At 35.9% G+C, this 12,202-nt stretch overlaps 1 protein-coding gene across 1 annotated transcript in view; it reads right to left on the bottom strand.

The window, feature by feature from the left end:
- Positions 1-11,989, bottom strand: part of LOC138758571 (protein Niban 1-like) — a 105,242-nt gene extending 93,253 nt beyond the window's left edge. Inside the window, exon 1 of the mRNA XM_069927695.1 lies at positions 11,865-11,989. Within this exon, the coding sequence (XP_069783796.1) occupies positions 11,865-11,978 (114 nt within the window). The 5' untranslated portion in view covers positions 11,979-11,989. The remainder of the gene's footprint in view (positions 1-11,864) is intronic.
- Positions 11,990-12,202: the final 213 nt, after the last annotated feature.

Raw genomic sequence — 12,202 nt, 5'->3', positions numbered from 1 at the left:
CAATACAATTCTCTTTACCTAAAATTATAGGTAAAACATTCTATCTATTCAAATCCTCTTTAATTTAATTAAGTAATGGTAAATAATTTAACTTGTATAAATTATTTCAATTTTTATCAGTTTTAATACCCAAATATTTAATTCCATTATCCGACCATTTGAATTAAATATATTTTTTTACATTGAGTATAATCTCCCTCAACAAAAGGCATAATTTCACTTTTATCCCAATTAATCTTATAACCTGCTATCTCACCATATTCCTTTAATCTCATATGCAATGAATGCAGAGAATTTTCAGGATCTGTCAAATAAATTAATCTTAAATTCATCATAATTAACCTTGATTCCTTTAATAGTAATATTTTGTCTTATTAATTGTGCTAAAGGTTCAATAGCTAAACAAATAAAGCTGGAGACAAAGGACATCCTTGTCTAGTTGATCTAGTTAATGAAAAACCAGAAGACATTTGTCCAATTGTCACCATTTTAGCAGAAGGATATTTTATATAAAGTTTTAATCCAACTAATAAACTCTGATCAAATCCAAATGTTTCTAACATCTTAAATTAAAAAAAAATCCACCCTACTCTAACAAAAACCTTTTAAGCATCCAATGATAAAACCATTGCTATATCAGATTTCTTCTGAGAGGCATGAATTAAACTAATTAATTTAGGAATATTATCTGCCAGAATATTATTTTTTAACAAATCCAGATTGATCTAAATTATTTAAATTTGGTAAATATTTAGCCAATCTATTTGCTAAAATTTTAGCTATAATCTTATAATCAATATTTAATGAAATTGGTCTATAGGATTCAGTCTTTAACAAATCTCTATCTTCCTTAGTTATTACTGTTATAATTGCATTAGAAAAAAGACTCTGGTAAAGAATGGACTTTCCTTGCCTATTTTAATACCTCCATTAATGGATGCATTAACAAATCTTTAAATTTCTTATAAAATTCAGATGGAAAACCATCTTCACCTGGAGACTTGCATTTTGCATAGAACTGTGTATTAATAGCCTCTTTAGCTGTAAATGGGGAAATCCAAATCTTGACAATCTTTGCAATTTAAAAAAAAAGAAGATAAACTTGAAATAAAAACATTTTAAACTTTATTTCATCATTACTAAATTAAGATGTATATAAATTAGCATAAAAATCTCTAAAAGAATCATTTAGATCTTGAGGTTTATAAATAATTTTTGAATTTCTTTTAATAGCATTAATAGTTCTAGAAGCCTGTCCTCTTTTCAATTGCCAAGCTAACACCTTATGAGCCCTCTCCCCCAATTCGTAACATTTCTGTTCAGTTCTCTGAATTAACTTCTCTGTTCTATGTCTTTATTGAATTATAATACATTTCTTATTTATTAAATCTTTTTCTTTTCATACGTATCTTTTTACAAATCTTTCTCTAAATCATTTAGTTCTTTCTCCAATTTATCGACTTTCTTAATTTTACTAGCAAAACGTTATTTCACATCTCAAAAAAGTTTTTAAAGCTTTCCATAAAAATAAATTTATTATTCACTGAATCAGTATTAATATCCAAATATTCCTGAATTTGGCTTTTCGTATAATTACAAAAATCAACATTTCTTAACAATGAAGGATTAGATCTCCATCTATAAATGGAATACTCTCTTCAGTTCTGAAATATGTAATCAATAAAGCTGAATGATCTGACAAAATCCTAGGCTTAAAATCTGAATTAATTAACCATTCTTGTAATTGAGCTGAAATTAAAAAGAAATCTATTCTAGAATAAGAATCAAATCTAAAATAATAAAATTAATAATCTTTTTCCTTCGAGTTCAACCTTCTCCAGTTATCAACTATATTCAAATCTTTCATCAAAGTTAAAATTTTTGGTTTTTGAGATTTATCTAATAATGGATCTAAATGACAAAATCACCACCAACTATCACATAATCATATGCTTCTACACAATTAAGAAAGGAATCCTGAATAAACTTTTCATCATCTCCATTCATGAGCCCAAAATTTCAAATAAATTTAACAATTAACTAAATCAAACCTTCCTACAGAGTCAATAACAGTAGATTGCAATTATAAATGGAATTTCTTATTAACTTAAATAGCAACTCCTCTTACTTTTATAATTTTTGATGTTATTTCTCAGTTTGGGTTGGGGAAAAAGTTTAGAAGTAACATGAGAGGGAGCTTCTTCACTCAGAGAATGGCGGCTGAGTGGAATGACCTTCCAGAAGAGATGGTTGCAGCAGGGTCAATTTTGTAATTTAAGAAAAAATTGGATAAGTGCATGGATGTGAGGGGATTGGAGGGTTATGGGCAGGGAGCAGCTAAGTGGGACCAGAGGAGATCACTTAAATTGGTACGGACTAGAGGGGCTGAGATGGCCTGTTTCCATACTGTAATTGTTATATGGTTACGAGTCTCCTGTAATAAAGCAATATCAACTCTCAATTTTTTAATATAAGCCAAACTTTCTTTCTCTTAATTACATTATTAAGTCCATTCATATGATAAGTTACAAAATTCAAATTATTCATCACCATATAATATATCCAAAATACACAACCCTCCCCACCCATCCCAGCAGGTTCCAGCTCCACAGAAGACTCTAAAAGTAAATAACATCTCTTAATAAGAAAATGAAAGAAAGAAACCCCTAAAAAAAGAAGTTAAACCCCCCCAAAAAGTACTGAAAAAAAAACAACCAGTACTCTATTATAGGAACCTTAATCCTAACCGTAACCTTAATCCTTCACCACAAAGTGACTCCTGACTTTGGAAAGAAAGGACAAAAAGTCCGCCCCCCCGGACAGAATACAAAAAAAAATCAGTCCGTCAAGTATGATAATCTTCTTCAAGGTCTTTATTTACTTGATCATCATCAATCTCAATCTCAATCGATTCTCGATGTTCCAACATTTGAGATCCATCTCGTGATTTATCTTGACTCCGTTTAGGTTTGCTTAGAAGAATAACTTTAACTGCCATTTTGTTTATTATTAGGCAATGAATTGGAAAACTTCAATGCTTCATCTTCGTCAGTAAAAAACCGTGACTGAAATTCTCATTTTTTTGATTATTTTATTTAAAACAACATATATAGAAAAACAATAACAAACAATAATGAATCCCAATTTTATCCAATATATGTTGAAAATATATAAAAGAAAAAGGATGAGAAAAAAACTAAACTAAAAACTAAAAAAACCCTAGCCCCCCCCAACCTAATCCCATAACTAATCTAAATCTGTCATAAAATACTAAATAACATGGCCACATGTTAATTTAGATGCCTCAGATGACATGCAAAGATCCCACAAATATCATTCCAAAAATTATTATTCATTCAGGGAAAACTTCACTGGTCAGGAGGATTTTAAATATATATATATAATTTCTCTCTCATTATTATAGCATATAGGCTCAAGTTTGTAGAAATACAGAATATTTACCTGTTAAATTATATGTAATTTTCTCTAAAAAAAAATACAACTTTGAATCACTGTATGCCATCTAACTAATGTTAATGAAACATCAGATTTCCATGTAACAGCCATACCTTTCCTTGCTATTACTAAAGCTAACTTAACAAATTTTAATTGAGAATATGACAAAAAATAATTTAGGAGTAACATTTTCAAAATTTCCCAACAACAATAATTCAGGATTTAATGGAAAACTCACACCAGTAATTCATTGTAAAAACTTACTAACAGAAACCCAAAAAGAATTAATCTTCAAGCAAGACCATGTAGAGTAAAGCTTCCAATTTCTTTTCCAAAAATCATTGATCAAATAAATTCGATCTCCATCTGCTCAATTTCTGAGGTGTGATGAACAATTGATGTAAAAATTATAACAAAGTAATCTATATTTTACATTAATAGCATTAGACATAACTTCTTTACATAAATTTTGCCAAATCTGCTGGTCTATTATTATTTTTAAATTTTGTTCTGATCTTTCTTTTGAATTAAACATTCTGACTTTAGGTGTTTGTTCTTGTAACAAGATTTATGCTATTGAAATAAATTTTTTAGTCATTCCATTCACTATAATATGTTCCAAATTTGTAAAACTTTTAAAAACCATATCAGGTCCTAATGTCTCACTTAAATAGGCTCTTCATTGAAAATAACAAAATAACATATACGAGGAATATTTGAATTTTTAGTTGATCAAAAGACATCAATCTATAATTATCATTACCATCTCCCAATTTTAAAATTCCTTTGTTATTCCAAATATTTAAAACAGGATTATCTTTTGAAAAAATTAATACATGTTTAATTAATCATGTTTTTAATGAGAGAAGGTTTCCATCAATTTCTAATTTAACTTTATTCCAAGTATTAAGCAAATGTTTTAATATCAGAGCATGTTTATCCATTGTTATTAATTTCAGTTCCCATTTATAAATAAACTCTTCTGGTATAATTTCACCAATTTTATTTAATTCAATTTCTATTCAATTTTTACAACAAGGAAACTAAGAATCTTAACCGTGCTGCCTTATAATAATTCTTAAAGTTAGGAAATTGTAGTTGCCTTTGTTTGTATTTCCATGTGAACTTTTCTAATGAGTTTCTTACCATTTTTCCTTTCCAAAGAAATTTCCTAACTTGTTTATTTAAATCTTGAAAAATTTTTTTGAGGTATAGAAACAGGTAAAGTTTGAAATAAATATCGAATTCTTGGAAAATATTCATTTTAATTCAATTAACTCTCTCGATTAATGTAATAGGCAAAATTGCCCATCTCTTTAAATATTCATCTATCTTTTTAAATATTGGAATATAATTTAGTTTATATAAATTTTTCAGCTTATTATCAATGTGTATGCCTAATTATTTAATCTCATCTGTCCATTTGAATTGAACTTCTTGTCGACATTGTGAATAGTCTCCTTGTACCAATTCCATTACTTCACTTTATCCCATTTTATTTTATACCCTGAGACTTTCCCATATTCTAACAACTGACTATAAGGTCTTGGTAATGATAATCATGGTTGAGTTAAATAAACTAATAGCAAATAAACTAATTTTCTGTTCAATCTGATTTATTACAAATCCTTTCAACTGTTCATAGAAGACTTTAAGTACAGCAGGATATTGAAAGCAAATTTATATATATTTTTCCATAAAACAGATTTTGCCGGATTAAATTCTTCCCTTCTCTTAACAATAGTTTGACTCAAGTCTGCATAAAAAAATGTTATTCCCAATCATTAAAAGGACTTGTTGTTTCCTGGATGCCAATCTTAATATAATTTATTTGTCTTGATCATATAAACATCTGATTAAGATAGAGTGTGGTGTCTGTCCTGGAAATAGTTTATTTCTAATAGCTCTATGAGCTCTATCCCATTCCAAATCATTTGGAAAATTTTCAGATCCTTAAACTTCAGGTACCCATCTTTGAAAAAACTGTATTGGATTAGAACCTTCAAAATCTTCAGGCAATCCAGCAATTTTAACATTAATCCTGCGACTATAATTCTCCAACATATCAATTTTCTGTAAAAGATATTTCCTTGCAATTTCCCAAACTATAAAGGCATCTTCCATTTTATTAACTGTATCTTTGCCTTGTTCCACATCAAAATGATGGTCTTGAAAATCTTCTTCAATCTTTTGAACTTTAACTTTAATTTTATCCGCAGCTTTAGCATATTTTGTCATATCAGACATTTCATCTTTAATATATTCATATTGGGAATTAAATTGAGCCTTAACAGATGTAAACTCCTGTTTCATTTGACTAGATATTGACTGGATTTGTTGAGAAATCAAACCAAATTAACTTGAAGGATCTACAGAATATGGAATAATTTGAGAGGTTTCAATTTCACCTTCTTGAATAGTCTGTTGAAGTTGGGGCCTGTATCCAGACTGAAGCAATTCCTCTCCCTCTAATTCTTGTGAAAGCTCTTCCTCTGTTCTTATTTCTTCCTCTGCTTCTTCTTCTGTAGATGTAGTAGTTGGTTTAACTTGCCTACGGGCCTTTTGTTTGGTCCTGGTCTGACCAGCACAAAGCTCCATAGTCTGATACAAAGCAGCTGTTTCTGTAACGCGCACGCGGATCCCCGTGCATGAGCAGTTGCTCCTGCGGCGTCGATTTGGGAACTATCTTCCTCATTTCAGCGCCATCCTCGTCAGCTCCCTTGAGAAGTGGCGCTGGAGTAACATGAACTTTAGCCAATGTCTGTTGGGTCATCTGCTGTGGCAGAGGAAGCAAGTCGGCAGGCTCAGTCACCAAGGTGGGCCCCGTTTCTTAATCATACCAACCTCTTTAGCAATCGTTTTTCTACAAGTTTTTTTTTTGGAAAATTTTATTTATTAATCATGATCAATGAAAAAATACAGTTTAAGAAAAAACAAAAAACACACATGATATATTTTATGTAAATAATACCCCCTACGAAACCTCCTACCCCTACCCTAATGCACCCATCCTTTCCCACCCCCCTCTAAACTAACCCCCAAAAAAGGAAAGAAAGAAAGAGGAGATCACATAAAAGTCATCGATCAGTTGCCAGGATTCAGAACAACACCACTAATGTGTGGAAATAGGATTAATAATTCAACTCCATATAATCCAAATATGGGCTCTGTTTTAACAAAAAAGAATAATTATTATGTAAATTATATATATTTTCCAATGGAATACAAGATCTAATTTCCAAATGCCCTCTCTGAATACTCAAATTAGTCCCACTTTTCCAAGTAATTGTCAAATATTTTCTAGCCACAGCTAAAACCAATCTCAAAAAGGCAACTTGAAATTTATTTAATTTTAACTCCAAATTCAATCTCTTAATATAACCCAATTTTTTTTTCACAACTTGAGCTTTAGATTTCTGAGAGAAGTTTTAATAGCACTAACTTTAAAAAAAAAATTCTATTCAGGTTTTAATAATTCTGCCAGGAGAATTCTCCAACCTACGCCATCACACCATGCCCCCACTGAGTAAATCATTTCAAAATATTTACATTTATTTATTTTAAATTATATATTTATGTATATATGAGATGATTGTGTGCATATGTGAAAGCATCATGGTCCGAAGAAATACTATTTTGCCTGGTTGTGTATGTAGTCACAATGAAGTTGAACTTGAGCCTCCTTGGGGCTGAATGAATTATGGGTGGGCAATAATCGCCACTCACATCCTGTATCCCCATCAGCAGCAGGACCACAACTAAAGCTGGAAGTGAGTGGGTGGCAGAGCTAAGACAGTTCTGCAACCAGCATATCCAGAAGTTGGCCAAAGAATATCCTTCCACAACTTGAGAGCCAACAACTTAGTGCAGAGCAGACCATGAGGAGCAGGAGAGGCGGAAGGATAGGGTGCAAGGTTTAACCACCTCTTCTTTTTCAAATCCTGGTGGCTTCACCTGTACAAAGGCTTGTGAAATTCACAGGGCATCCAAACTAATGCAGAAACTGAAGGAACTTAGAGGTGGGGAGCCAAAAAAGGTGAACTGTAGGCGAGGAACTAAAGTTGGTGAGAGAAAGTGGCAAGGTCGCCGCGCAGGTTGATAGGACAGTTAAGAAGGCCGACAGGATGTTTGGCTTCATTAGTTGGGGGATTAATTAAATTTAGACATAGCTAGATAACAGGCTCTATCGGCCCACGAGCCTGTGCCGTCCAATTACACCCAATTGACCTACAACCCCCAGTATATTTTGAAGGGTGGGAGAAAATTGGAGCCCCGAGGAAAACCTACAGTCACAGGGAGAGCGTACCAGCTCCTTACAGGCTGCCAGGATTTGAACACCAGTCCCAATTGCTGGCACTGTAACAGTGTGGTGCTAATCACTATGCCAACCATGCTGCCCATTGAGTTCAAGAGTTCAGTTCATGTTGCAACTCTACAAATCTCTGGTGAGACCACACTTAGAACATTGTATTCAGTTCTGGTCACCTCATTACAGGGAGGATATGGAGAGGATTGTAGAGGAGATTTGCCAGTATGAGTCAAGGTTAACAGAGCTGGGACTTTTCTCTTTGGAGCGAAGAAGGATGAAATGAGACTTCATATCATCTATAAGATTCTGAGAGGCCTAGATAGGGTGGACAGCCAATGCCTGTTCCCCAGGGCATGAATAGCAAATACCAGAGGACAAACTGAGTCAAACTGAGAAACACTATCACAAAAACCCTGGTATCCAACACCTATGGGAATTAGTAAATGCCGGATAAGTAAAATTGCCAGTTGCTTGAGATTGGGTATTGCGTGATTGACAAACTGACCACTGGGGGCACCCCTTTTAAACATTCAGATCTTTTGCCTATTTCTGGAGAAAGTTGGAACAGAGGATTTAACTTGGATATTGAGCTGTGATCATCATGAATGATGGGCAGGCAGGTTCAAAGGGCTGAGTGGCCTCCTGGTCTTATTTTCTGTTGCAGACAGAGAAATGCTAGAGGAACTCAGCAAGTTAGACAGGGTAGAAATGGTCAGTCAACTTTTCGGGGTGACCGCATTATCAAGGCTAAAGTAGAATTAGTGCAAGGGGGTAAAGAAGCTGCAGGGGTGAAGATAGTGAGGTCAGAAGATGTGAGAGCTGGGGAAACAGGTAGAGGGGGGTGAAACACTAAAGTCAGCGGACACTGATTGTAGTAAAATCACACAGTAAATGCTGGAGAATCTCAGCCGGTCTTGTAGCATCCATAGGAGGTAGAGATATATTCCTGATGTTTCGGGCCTGAGACCTTCTTCGAAAAACAAAAAACAGGAAGGCATCAGGATAAAGTCTGAAGGATGGTGGCATAGTTAGTGTAGTGGCCATACAGTGTCAGCGACAGGGGTTCGTATCTGGCATTGTCTGTCTGTACATTCTCCTCGTGTCTTCCTCCCACCTTTCAAAATGTACAGGGGTTGTAGTTCAATTAGGTGCAATTTGGCAGCATGGGCACATGGGCCGGAAGGGCCTGTTACCACCCTGAATGACTACATTTTTAAAAAGATTGAATGAGAAGGGAGGAGTCCAGGCCAACAGACAGAAGGTGTTGAGATCATTAAGAGGGGGAGGGTAAAATTTAGAGAGAAAAAATATAAATCCAGGAGTAAATAAGAAAGTCTGTGGATGCTGGGGCCGAGCGCAGTACACAAACGTGCTGGAAAAAGTTCGCAGTTCATGACGCATCAATAGGAAGTTGAAGGCACTTGATGGTTTGGGCCTGAGCCTTTCAAACACTCAGCTCTTTCAAGCTGCCGTGTCAACCGGGCAATTTTCCTGGTTATCTCCCTGTGATAGTACAGATCTATCACCAATGTATATAGTGTATATAGTTACAGTATCTAGACTGTGCTTACAGCGATTGGCTGAGAGCTAAGCCACGCCTACTGTCTGGGCCTTAAAGGGTTGTGTCCCTAGCCAGGTCGGATCATTCCGGACTGGTCGGCCACCTGTGAAGTGCTCCTGTCTTTTGCTAATAAAAGCCTTGGTTTTTGGATCAATGTCTTTGGTTCTTTCAACGAGCTCTACACCGCCCCCCCACTCACGCAGCAGGTTGAAAGGGTCCAAAACTCCATGAAAGAGAGGGGGATTTGTGGAAAAATCAATCGTATGAAGAAACATTTCTCTAAAACAAATCTACAAAGCATGTGTGAGTTTGAAAACTTTTGAACGGTAGTGTTAAAGACTGAGTTTCAACACACAAGATTTCTGAGAGTGAACTTTAAAATAATCTCTTCAAAATTATCCCTGAACTGTAATGGTTTGGGTTTTTACACACACACACCCACACTCACACTCCCATACACACACTCTCACTCCCACACACACACTCACACTCACACTCCCACACACACACTCACACTCCCACACAAAAACATGTGCATGCGCGCACACTTGCACTCTCCCACACACGCACACATGCATGAGTGTGTGCATACACACACTCACACACACACATTTGCAGATAGGAGGGGGTTAATTTTAGAGTTACATAAGATTTTATATTATTTAGAATTATTAATAAAAATTATTGTTTTGGTGAATTTCTATTGCTGCTAGTCTAGGAGGTAATAACCATTCACTGAGCCCTAATATCTGGTATGAATTACTGAGGCTTCTATGGGGGGAGGCTGAGGGTGTTATATTGAGGGATGACCTGAAGATTGGAGGTGTAGTAGACAGCAAGGAAGGCTTCTAAAGCTTGCAGCGGGATCTGGACCAGTTGGAAAAATGGGCTGAAAAATGGCAGATGGAATTTAATGCAGACAGTTGTGAGATGTTACATTTTGGAAGGACAAACCAAGGTAGGACATACACAGTAAATGGTCAGGCATTGAGGAGTGCAATAGAACAGAGGATCTGGGAATACAGATACATAATTCCCTGAAAGTGGCGTCACAGGCGGACAAGGTTGTAAAGATTGCTTTTGGCACATTAGCCTTCATAAATCAAAGTAATGAGTCTAGGAGTTGGGATGTAAGACATTGGTGAGGGCAGATTTGGAGAATTGTGTGCACTTCTGGTCATCTAACTGCAGGAAAGGTATTACTAAGGTTGGAAGAGTGCAGAGAATATTTACAAGGATGCTGCTGGGACTTCAGGAACTGAGTTATAGGGAAAGGTTAAACAGGTTAGGTCTTTATTTTCTGGATCGTGGAAGAATGAAGGGAGATTTGATAGATATATGCAAAATTATGATGGGTATAGATGGAATAAATACAAGCAGACTTTTTCCACTGAGGTTGGGTGAGACAAGAACTGGAGGACATGGGTTAAGGGTGAAAGGGGAAAAGTTTGGGGGGAACATGAGGGGAAACGTCTTCACACAGTGAGTGGTGGGAGAGTGGAACGAGCTTCCAGCTGAAGAGGTGAACGCAGGCTCAATTTCGACATTTAAGAAAGATTTGGACAGGTACATTATGGAGGGATATGCACTGAGTGCAGGTCAGTGTGATTAGGCAGAATAATAGTTCAGTTCCAACTAGATGGGCTGAAGAGCCTCTGTGCTGTAATGTTCGATTCTAGCACGCAGCCCGTGATGTTCTCAAATGTTCTGCCTGTGGATTCATCCATCAAAGTTCACCTTGCTGATAACACTGGATAACAAAAATGTTGCTTCCTGAACACTTTTGGCTATATTTTATGGATTTGGGACTGATGATAACGAAAATCGCCTCAACATTTTCCTGTCACATACTGTTTTTTAGATAGAACCTATTATTGTGATTTCCTGTCATATTTTAAGTCTACCTCAAGCAGACAAAACCATGAAGTGCATCATGTCATTAAAATTCATTTCCTGCTTCGCACTTGGTCGTCTTCCCTGCTGATCTTGGTGCCGTCAGTGACGGACACTGTGAAAAGTTTCACCAGGACATTGCGACCAATGGAAAGTGGTATCAGGGCAACTGGAATCCATCAATGCTGGGCGACTATTGTTGGACAATGACATGAGAGGCATCAGATGCTGAGTACAGATGAAAATCAGCGGCAAAGGATTTTTAGGTCAGTTGAACTAACGCAATGTATCAGCATCATTATGCGATTAAACATGCTAAATTCAATAATAGTTAATGTTTCGCTAACTTCCTACGTGAAATCTAAAATTATCTTTGTATTCAGCTTTAAGTTGTCTATTATCATCCCTAATTTTTTTTCAGGAGGCAAATCTTTTGCAAAAGCTTGTTGTCCGATGTAATGGTACAAGTTCTTTCTCTCTCTCGCTCTCTCTCTCTCTTTTCGCTGCCCCACATGCACAGTGCTTCCTACACTTTATTCAGACTTCCAGCATCTGCGGTATTTATTGACTCCCTGCTAACCCAATGTCACGCGCTGCCGCCCACCTGCTCGGGGCACTGATGGGTGTGGAGCTGGAGTATCCTACCTTGTTCTGCAGTAACTGAGGGCCTTGGGTCGTTCGAGGTTCCAGCTCATTCCAGACCTGGTTAAGGAACGCTGCTGCATACTGTCGCTGACAGTGCAGACGCATGTTGTTCATCAGCTCATCAGCCCTCCCTAGGGAAGCAACAGATAGCATCAGTCATCCATTCACCTTTCAACTACATCCACGCAGTACAATTAACTCGTTTGTCACTTGTATCGAGATAGTGAAAAACTTGCTTTTGAGCAATATCCAGGCAAGACAACTCATATTTAAGATGGAGTAAAACACTGTGTTAGTACAGATTCTATCACCAATGTGTATATGTACAGATTGTAGTG

This window comes from Narcine bancroftii, chromosome 3 (genome assembly GCF_036971445.1).
Source record: "Narcine bancroftii isolate sNarBan1 chromosome 3, sNarBan1.hap1, whole genome shotgun sequence".
NCBI classification, from domain to species: domain Eukaryota; kingdom Metazoa; phylum Chordata; class Chondrichthyes; order Torpediniformes; family Narcinidae; genus Narcine; species Narcine bancroftii.
This window is presented reverse-complemented; position numbering and strand designations above follow the sequence as displayed.